We start from the raw sequence: 10,264 nt of genomic DNA, 5'->3' as shown, positions 1-10,264 counted from the left end.
CGTAACCTTTGGTTTGTTCTTTATTGTTGAGTCTATTTCTTGATTTCTCCTTTTCCTTTGCGTGTTTCTTTTTTTTCTTTTAATTTTTTAATATTTATTCATTTTGGAGAGAGAGACAGACACATTGCAAGCAGGGGAGAGGCAGAGAGAGGGAGACAAAGAATCTGAAGCAGGTTCCAGGCTCTGAGCTATTGGTACGGAGCCTAACACAGGGCTTGAACCTATGAAGTGCAAGATTATGACCTGAGTAGAAGTTGGATGCTTAACCAACTGAGCCACCCAGGTGCCCCTGCTTGTTTTGTTTCTTAAATTCCACATATGAGTGGGATCATATGGTATTTATCTTTCTCAGATTGACTTATTTTGTTTAGCATTATACTCTCTAGCTCTATCCGTGTTGTTGCAAATGGCAACATTCATTCTTTTTTATGGCTAAATAATATTCCATTGTATGTAGATACCACATCTTCTTTATCCATTCATTTGCTGATGGATACTTGGGCTGTTTCCATAATTTGCTTTTGTAGATAACGCTGCAGTAGACATAGGAGTGTATGTATCCCTTTGAATAGTATTATTGAATTTTTTTAAGTTTATTTATTTTGAGAGAGACATAGAGCGTGCGAGTGGTGGAGAGGCAAAAAGGAAGAGAATTCCAAGCAGGCCCTGCACTGTCAGCTCAGAGCCCAATGTGGGGCTTAAACCCATGAACTATGACATTATGACCTGAGCCAAAACCAAGAAACAGATGCTTAACTGATTGAGCCACCCAGGCATACCCTATATTATTGTATTTTTAAGGTAAATATCCACTAGTGTGATTACTGGATTGTAGGGTAGTTCTATTTTTAGTTTTTTGAGGTACTTCCATACTCTTTACCACAGTGGCTATATTAGTTTACATTCTCCCTCAACAGTGCATGAAGGTTCCTTTTTCTCCACATCCTCACCAACATTTGTTTCTTGTGTTGTTGGTTTTAGTCATTCTGACAGATATGAGGTGATATTTCATTGTGGTTTTTATTTGCATTTTCCTGGTGATGAATTATGTTGAACATCTTTTCATGTGTAGGTTGGCCATCTGTATGTCTTTGGAGAAATGTCTATTCATGTCTTCTGCCCATTTTTAATAGGATTATTTGTCTTTGGGTGTTGAGTCATATTAGTTCTTTATATATTTTGAGTACTAACCCTTTATCAGATATGTCATTTACAAATACCTTCTGAGATTCAGTAAGTCGCCTTTTAGTTTTGTTGACTGTTTCCTTCCAATAAGAACCTTTTATTTTGATGGAATCGCAGTAGTTTATTTTTGCCATGTTCTTTCTTAAAATTGTTACCTTTGGGAGGAATGATGGAGTGATTGAACTCGAATTTTTTTTAAACAGCTATATGGAGAAATGGTTCACATATACACACTTTACCATTTAAGTATATACAATTCAGTGGCTTTATTGTCAGAATGTACAACCATCATCACAATCTAATTTGAAAACATTTTCATCATCCCCAAAGAAACTTTGTGTCTAAGTCTAAGTCATTATCCATTTCCACCACCCCCAGCCCTGGGCAACCACTGCACAAATGCAAAATCACGGGATTGCCAGAGTTTGTTCCTTCTTGGGGCTCAGAGGGAAAACGTTTCTTGCCTCTCTCCTACCTTCCAGTGGCTCTCCTTGACCTTCCTTGACCTGTAGATGCATGACTCCCATCTGTCCTCTGTTCTCACAGGGCCTGCCCCCCCGTGGCCTGAATGTCTTCACCCGACCTTCCTAGAAGGGCATCAGGTACTGGATTACAGCCCTCTTAAAGCCAGTGTGATCTTGTCTTAATTACATCTGCAAACACCCTATTTCTAAATGAGATTACATATCGGTTTCTGGTGAACATGAATTTGGGGTAGACACTATTCGACCCAAGACGTTGGCATTTAGTGTTTGGCTTCTTTCACTTATCATAACTTTTCAATGTTCATCCATCTGTAGCTTCTATCAGAATCCTCTCTTACAGCTGAATAATATTCCCTTGTGAGGACATCCCACACTTTTTTCATCCCTTCATCATTTGGACAGACATGTGGGTGGTTTCTACACCATTTTGGCTATTGCGAATAATGCAGCTATGAAAACTCTTGTACAAGCTTTCGTGTGGGCATATGTTTTCATTTCTTTTGGGGTGGATTTAACTTTTGAATCTGTCAATTATAGTGTCCATATTTATGTCACTTTGCAGGAATGGCTGTTATTAAAATTCTGGCTCATGTTCTGCCTCTTGGGTTTGCCAAGTGACTCACCTTTGAGCGATTATGTTTTGTGAGAACTGTGCTTTGTTTCAGCTCATTTAATGGAAGTCTCTTGTTAACATAAGACACTCAGCTCGTAGCCCCACTGATGAGCTTCCCTCCGCCCCGTGGAAGTCTCTTGGTAATGTTAGGAAGAAAGCTGTCTGGTCCTTCATGCTGAACTCTGGTCATTTGCTGATTTGTGCTCTTTTTTTTTTTTATAAGTCATAACCTTTAATTTTCTAACCTTCCACAGAGCATTTTCTCTGTGTGATATCATATATGTCTCCCTGCTCTCCTGGGAGATCTCCCGAGGCTGCTCTTTTCTGGCTGCTAAACGTGGGATCCCGTTGATTTCCTTTCAGAAGCACTGGTGCTTAACTGAATCAGTAGGATGCCCTTCGTCTCTCAGTCCCACAAATCTGTGGCTTTTGTGGTGATGATCTTTGCCCCAGGTACAGAGGACATGTGCTAGCATCCAGAGAATGTCTAGGAGACTATTCTAGCCTGCATCAGAACCACCTGGAGGGCTGCTGGTTAGAGCACAGAGTGCTGGGTCCCACTGGTCTGGGGGACACTGACCAGTGTCCTTAGGTCTGGGGTGGGGCGGGGCCTGAGAATGTGCATGTGTAACAAGGTCCCAAGTCACGCTGGCGCTTCTGGTCCCAGCACTGTTTTGAGCCTATACAGTTAAATACATGTACCGCTTTGGGTACTGTTCAACCAGGGCCTCTCAAAATGTGGCATGTCTGACAATCGCCTTGAAGTACCTTGCACTGGTTCTGACTCAGTAGGCCTGGGGAGGCTTCCAAAAGTGTGTGTTTCTTTTTCTTTTTTTTTTTTAATTTTATTTTTATTTATTTCTAGGAGATAGAGAGAGACAGCGTGAGCAGGGGAGGGTCAGAGAGAGAGGGAGTCACAGACTCTGAAACAGGCTCCAGGCTCTGAACTGGCAGTCAGCACAGAGCCCGACGTGGGGCTCAACCCACGAACCGCGAGATCATGACCTAAGCGAAAGCCGGACGCTTAACCGACTAAGCCACCCCGGCGCCCCAAAAAGTGTGCGTTTCTAACCGGCTCTTGGGGAGGCCAGTGTGGCATTCTGTAGCAGGTGTTGAAAGAGTTGCCATATGCTATCCTCTGCTTGGGTGGGTCTTCGTTCTATACAGCTGTAAGAACACACTGAAATCAGCTTGCCGGCTTTGACAGATGAATGGGATCCACTTTGTACCGTATAGGGGAAGGCTCCCTTCAAGTTAGTGGTTCTTAACGGAAAAAAAAAATGGGAGTCTGAATGGTCTGAGTTCAACCCAAAGACTAAATGCTTCAGACTTTCAACATAATATTTGGAGTAAATTAAAATTCCCTAGAATGATCTTTTAAACGTATGTTCCCAGGTTCTGAAATGTCTGCCTCACAGGTCCTGTGATTGAACAGAATCGATTCTTACAGGGCTTCTGAATTCCTTCTTTTAAGTTAATGGAGTTACTTTTTATTTATTGTTTTCTCAGCTTCTTGACAAAGTAATGTAAACGTGGTTATATCAACTTTAGGACCTTGTTTTGCATACTCTGTACTTACTGCCTGGAACGATTATTGTTTTATGCAAAAAGTATAACCATTCCATAATTTCTTATTTCCAAAATTTCTTTCTTTCGCAGATCCCTTACAACCTTGGGGTTGGTTATATCCTCGCTGGCTGACCAGGCTGCCGGCAAGGGTAGAAACAAATTTGTGCCTTATCGAGATTCAGTGCTCACCTGGCTTCTTAAGGTAATTCATTGTTCTAGTGTGTTCCTCTCCAACTAAAACCCAGCTGTTTCAGAGGAGGCAGCTGAAAGGAGTGTGCGGAGCTTACCAAATATACTACAACCCCCTGGCAATACTGCTCATCCGAATTCCTAGGAACGCAGAATGAAAACTCGTGTCTACTGCCTTTCTTGCCCCCATGATCATGCTGTTCGACAGGCATTGTTCATTGTTGTGACTATAGAGAAACCACACCTCGTCATAAGATGACTCATGAGATACAGTCCCATGTCCACAACACGTTTGCTTCACAAAGAATGTCATGCACGCATTTCTTCAGCTACCCTCATACATGTTGTGCACAGAATGGGGCTCGTTGCCTAAGAGGCTCCTGGGAATGTTTTACAGGATAACTTGGGGGGCAACAGCCAGACCTCTATGATAGCCACCATTAGCCCAGCAGCAGACAACTATGAGGAGACCCTCTCCACCCTACGATACGCAGACAGAGCCAAGAGGATCGTTAACCACGCCATTGTGAACGAGGACCCCAATGCCAAAGTCATCCGGGAGCTTCGGGAGGAAGTAGAGAAACTGAAGGAGCAGCTCTCGCAGGCTGAGGTGAGATCAGCCTGGCGCTCCTTGTGTTTGAAGTTCCCTGGCGTGTGGTATCTGAGGGGGGAGAATGTGGTCGCCTGCAGTTTTAGGTCATCTCCATGCGTTCGACATTTGTGTCCGGCGTCTCCTGTATGCTAAGCGTCGTGAAGACAACATGAGTGATACCAGCCATCTGTCCTAGGAGCTTAACCTCCAGCCAACTAAAAATGAGTAGTTGCTACTGCCTAATTGTTTGCCTCGGCAGATCAGGTGGCCCTTGGGCACGGATCTGGTCCAGTGTGAAATCCCAAGAACCATATGGGTTGTTTTTATGAACATTGTAAACTCTGTGCCCATAGGGCCTTGCAGATTTCAGAGAAATTAGTTCTATGTCCTCTCTTGCTTAAGTCAAGGAAGGCAGTGTGATCAAAGAGAAACATTAGGAGTAACTCAGAAATCTCCTTTTATTTTGTTTCGTGTATATCAGCTCCTGGCAAGAAACAAAACCAGTAATTTCTCATTGTTACCATCTTTCCTTGGCTTTACCCAGCTTTAATAGTCATACCCTCTAAGTAGCTATTGCTTTTTGCAAGTTACTTGGTGAGGCAATGGCTCATTTGAAATAGGTAATAGGACTGAAGTGAAGGCCAAGTAAGTGCCTTGATTTAAGTCACAGACTTCCCCACACCTCACTTGGGTGTGTACTTAGGGCTGCTGAGTTCACATTCCTTCATGCCACTCCCTTCTGACCCCTCTTTAGTCGGGAGAGTAGTAATAAGCTATGGGGGCAAAAGGGGTAATAGCTATTATTTTTTGAGCACTTGCGCACCAGGTGCTGTTTAAATACTTTTATCTATCAGCTTATCTAATCAAAAAGATAATCAATAGGAGATTGAGACAAACAGAAAAGGAGTCAAAGCCAGGGATCTGAACTCCCCATTCATTGGTGATCATGGAGTTGCACTCTAACAGTGTGTTTACATGTCATTCTCTTCTTCCAGCTGTGGGCTCTGAAAACGCAGGAAGCCTTGTTTCATTAACTTTTTTCATCCCTAACCCCCAGTGCAACATGGACACTGGAAAGCAGTTGGCACAATGCCTGGCGCATTGTGAATGCTCAGTAAATGTCACTGCTTCTTGTTACAATCATGATGCTAAGCATCAGTGCATCAAACATACTTTTTCATTGATGCTAAAAGGGTAACAAAACAACTGAAAAATAAAAATCCTGTGGGGCACCTGGGTGGCTTGGTCGGTTGAGTGTCTGAATTTGGCTCAGGTCATGATCTCACAGTTTGTGAGTTTGAGCCCCGCGTCGGATTCTTTGTTGTCAGCGTGGAGCCCACTTCGGATCCTCTGTCCCCCTCTCTCTGTCCCTCCCCTGCTTGCTCACTTTCTCTCTCAAAAATAAATAGAACATTAAGAAAAACAAATACAGGGCACCTGGGTAGTGCCCAACTTGGGTCATGATCTCATGGTTCATTACTGTGAGCCCCATATTGGGCTGTCTGCTGTCAGTCTAGAGCCTCCTTCAGAACCTCTGTCCCCTTCTCTCTCTGCCCCTCCCCCGCTCATACACACACACACACACACACACACACACACACACACACACTCTCTCTCTCTCTCTCTCTCTCTCTCTCTCTCTCTCTCTCTCTCTCTCTCTCAAAAAAAAAATTAAAAAAAAAAAAATACCAATACACTTTGAAGAGAGTCATGATCCTAGGAGGAAAGTGTAATGGTTCTGCAGCTGGTACATACACGGATGAACTCCATCTTTCCTCTTGTCTTTGAACCTGCATTTCCACTGTGACTGCACAATCCAGGCCAGATGGCATGAATGATGCCTGGCCAGGGAGAACAGAAGAGGAGCCGCAGCGGGTTCACCTGGAGTTTCCGTGGGTGTCCCCGTGTACCCAGCACTGAGTGTCACTCTTGGGCTCCGTTCCCACTGTGACTCAGGCACGTCACTGAGAGTCCACATCACTACTGCTTGAGCCTCTTTTCCTAGTCTGTCATCTTTCTTGTTCATGGCTTACTCTTTGGGGAGGCTGATGTTGCTACAGGGTATCAAGCATGCCATTGCCAAGTAAAGGCCCCCTAACTAAAAATGTAGCTGAAAAAAGCTGCATGTATACATCTGTATTTAGAGCCCTTAGTTATTCTCACTCAGCAGACTCAGAGGGAAATTCCTGTCCTTTTACCCAGATGCCTTGTTTCCAAGGGAGTAATGAATACACAAGGTTTATCACTATCAATTTAAAAAAATGATTTTTCATGTTTATTTTTGAGAGAGAGATAGAGCACAAGCAGGAGAGGGTCAGAGAGAGAGGGAGACACAGAATCTGAAGCAGGCTCCAGGCTCTGAGCTAGCTGTCAGCACAGAGCCCGACGCGGGGCTCGAACCCACGAACCGTGAGATTGTGACCTGAGCCGAAGTCAGACGGTTAACCGACTGAGCCACCCAGGCGCCCCAGAAAAGTAGTTCTAAGTGATCAATTTTTAAATAAAGGGTCAAATTTTAAAATAAAGGAGAAGAATCTTCACCTTTCCTGGCAGGTTATCACTGGGATGTGTTTATTGATGATGTGTGTTGATCTCTGTCTTAGTGAAGAAAAATAGGTAAGTTAGTGCTTAAGTTACCTTTGTTATAACGTTTCTGTTTTGAAGACAAACTTTAGCATCTTTGAGGTCTTTAAATGTGAAATTTAAGTATGAAGGATAACATTACTCTGTAATGATTTGTATCAGTTCAATTCAGGGCACTGGTATTCATTTTCTTCTCTAAAGACTAGCAGCCATTTATTCTTACATTTCTTTTAATTAATAAAGATGTAAAAGTCCACCCTGCCAGCGTATGTCTTAATTGCTTCCAGCAGACTGTTGATAGCCACTCCAGAAGCACAGTAGGGGATTGTTTTATAAATAATGGTGGGAAAAACTAGAAAATCAGATATCTCTGGTTTCATTTTAAAGGCTATGAAGGCCCCTGAACTCAAAGAGAAGCTTGAGGAATCCGAAAAGCTGATCAAAGAGCTAACAGTAACTTGGGAAGAGAAGCTGAGGAAAACAGAAGAAATCGCACAGGTAGCTCGATAATTTAGGCCTCAAATCTTGTGTTTCTTTTTCAGTTGCTGTCTTTTCTGTATAGCCACTCGTCATCCTCACCAAGTCATTCAAGGACCTCTTTCTGTCAAACAGGACTGCAAAGATCAGTTTTAGAGGCTGAAAAGTCATTGTCTTTTTTAACTACCATTTGGTCCATTTATGTGCTAGCAGTGCTAAGCCAGAACAGGCATGGTCTGCAGGAAACACCGCGAATGTTTCCTGCTTTTCCATTTTGTGATTTTAGATCACACGGAAAAGCATGCCCCACGGCTGGCAGAGAATTTATACCCTACAGCTCATCATGGTTTTTTTCCACTGTATTTGATTCTTTGCACTTATTTAAAAAATGTTGTATGAACTCTACGTGAGAAACAATATAAGGCAAAGGCTAATTCTGCACCTGTGTGTGGGTCTGTGTTTTATGGATTACACTGAACATTTCGTGAACATTTTAATCTCACTGACTGCTTGGAAATACTGGCCTAATCCTAGTCGGGTAGCTTGAAAGCAGTAACTGGGACCTAGTCAAGCCTTTTGCATATATGTTTCTCGTGGGACTTTGTTTTGCTTGCTGTTGTATTACCAGCCCTAGATCAGTGCCTGATACTTAAGTATTTCCTGAATGAATGAATGAATGAATGAATGAATCAATCAATCAATCAATCCAAGGCTGTATGCAGTAAAGAACTAACCTGCTCTTCCCGCCCCACCTCCCTTGATGTTCCCATGTTTACTAGGGTTCTTACCACCTGAAATCATGCAGTATGCCCAAAGTCTTTCCTGTGCTTTCCTGGGCCCTTCTGTTACAACACCTTGCTCTTACCTTACTTCTCCTCTGCTTCTTCCTGTGAAATGGTTCTTGGACTTCAAGAGACATCTCACATATATTCTTTTCCTGAAACCTTTCCTGATCTCTGAACCCATGACAGCTCCCTCCTTGGAATCCCCACAGTCCATTGTTCCTCCCCAGTGGCCCAGGGCTGTCCTCTTCTCATTCAGGTACATGGTCTGATCCCCCCGACTGGACTGTAAACCCCTTAAAGGGAAGATGGTATCTGGTTCACTCTTAGCACCTTTTTAACAAGGGCACAAGATGTCACACATTCTAGAGACTCCATAAACTTGGTTGTAATGTGTGATTTCATTGGCGCTGTCCCCAGAAAATGTGACCTAAACTTTCCATGGAGACATCTTGTGAGTAGAGCCACAAATAGAGTCCCCTGTTTTTGTGCCCAGGAGAGACAACGACAGCTTGAAAGTATGGGCATCTCCCTGGAGACGTCAGGAATCAAGGTGGGCGATGACAAGTGCTACTTAGTCAACCTGAATGCAGACCCTGCTCTTAACGAACTTCTGGTTTATTATTTAAAGGTAATATGTAATATATATATTATATAAATATGTATATAAATTTATATATATATAAAATATATAAATACTTAGTTGCGATCCTGGTACATTCACGTATCATCCCCATTGGAATCTGGATGCCTGTACCCTTGATTTTGTTTTTTGAACACTTTATTTTTGAGAGACAGAGACAAAGCATGAGCAGGGCAGCAGCAGAGAGAGAGGGAGACACAGAATGTGAAGCAGGCCCCAGGCTCTGAGCTGTCAGCACAGATCCCGACATGGGGCTCGAACCCATAAAACTGTGGTCATGACCTGAGCCAAAGTTGGATGCTCAACTGACTGAGCCCCCCAGGCGCCCCTGATTTTGCTTTTTGTATCGAGCTTAGCCCTCATTGAAAGAGGAGGGATAGTGCAGTCAGGTTACCATTGAGAGTGAAAACTTCCCTTCTGGCAACCATCAGTTTGTTCTCTGTATTTATGGATCTGCTTCTGCTTTTTTTAAATTTTTTAAAAAATTTTTTAATGTTTTATTTCTGAAAGAAAAAGAAGAGAGAGACAGCATGAGCAGGGGAGGGTCAGAGAGAAAGGGAGATACAGAATCTGAAACAGGCTCCAGGCTCTGAGCTGTCAGCACAGAGCCCGATGCGGGGCTCAAACCCACGAACCGTGAGATCATGACCTGAGCTGAAGTTGGACGCTTAACCAACTGAGCCACCCAGGTGCCCCTGCTTCTGCTTTTTCTTTGTTTGCTTATTTGTTTGCTTTTTTAGATTCCACATAAAGCAAAATCATATGGTGTTTATCTTTCTCTGTCAGACCACACTTTTGGAAATGTTGGCTTATTTTGTTAAAGTGAGAAATGAGACATCTGTTTGAAATAGGGTACCTGATAGACACTGATATGGAGTGCCCCAAAAGACATAGGATATGTTTGTAATTTTTTAAAATGTTTATTTATTTTTGAGAGAGAGAGAGACAGAGACAGAACATGAACAGGGGAGGGGCAGAGAGAGAGGGAGGCACAGAATCTGAAGCAGGCTCCAGGCTCTGAGCTGTCAGCACAGAGCCTGATGTGGGGCTCGAACCCACGAACCATGAGATCATGACCTGAGCCAAAGTCCGATGCTCAACTGACTGAGCCACCCAGGTGCCCTAGGGCATTATAGTACACACACG

General features: G+C 43.2%; 1 protein-coding gene across 3 annotated transcripts in view; it reads left to right on the top strand.

Moving 5' to 3' along the window:
• The window catches only part of KIF13A (kinesin family member 13A), a 212,534-nt gene that overhangs the window by 137,757 nt on the left and 64,513 nt on the right, over positions 1-10,264 (top strand). For all 3 annotated transcript variants that reach the window (XM_077770133.1, XM_077770132.1, XM_077770134.1), the window contains exons 9-12: positions 3,943-4,054; positions 4,439-4,651; positions 7,604-7,714; positions 8,972-9,106. In XM_077770133.1, the coding sequence (XP_077626259.1) occupies positions 3,943-4,054; positions 4,439-4,651; positions 7,604-7,714; positions 8,972-9,106 (571 nt within the window). The remainder of the gene's footprint in view (positions 1-3,942; positions 4,055-4,438; positions 4,652-7,603; positions 7,715-8,971; positions 9,107-10,264) is intronic.

This window comes from Crocuta crocuta, unplaced genomic scaffold (genome assembly GCF_008692635.1).
Source record: "Crocuta crocuta isolate KB4526 unplaced genomic scaffold, BGI_CrCroc_1.0 scaffold24, whole genome shotgun sequence".
In the NCBI taxonomy this organism is placed as follows: Eukaryota; Metazoa; Chordata; class Mammalia; order Carnivora; family Hyaenidae; genus Crocuta; species Crocuta crocuta.
This window is presented reverse-complemented; position numbering and strand designations above follow the sequence as displayed.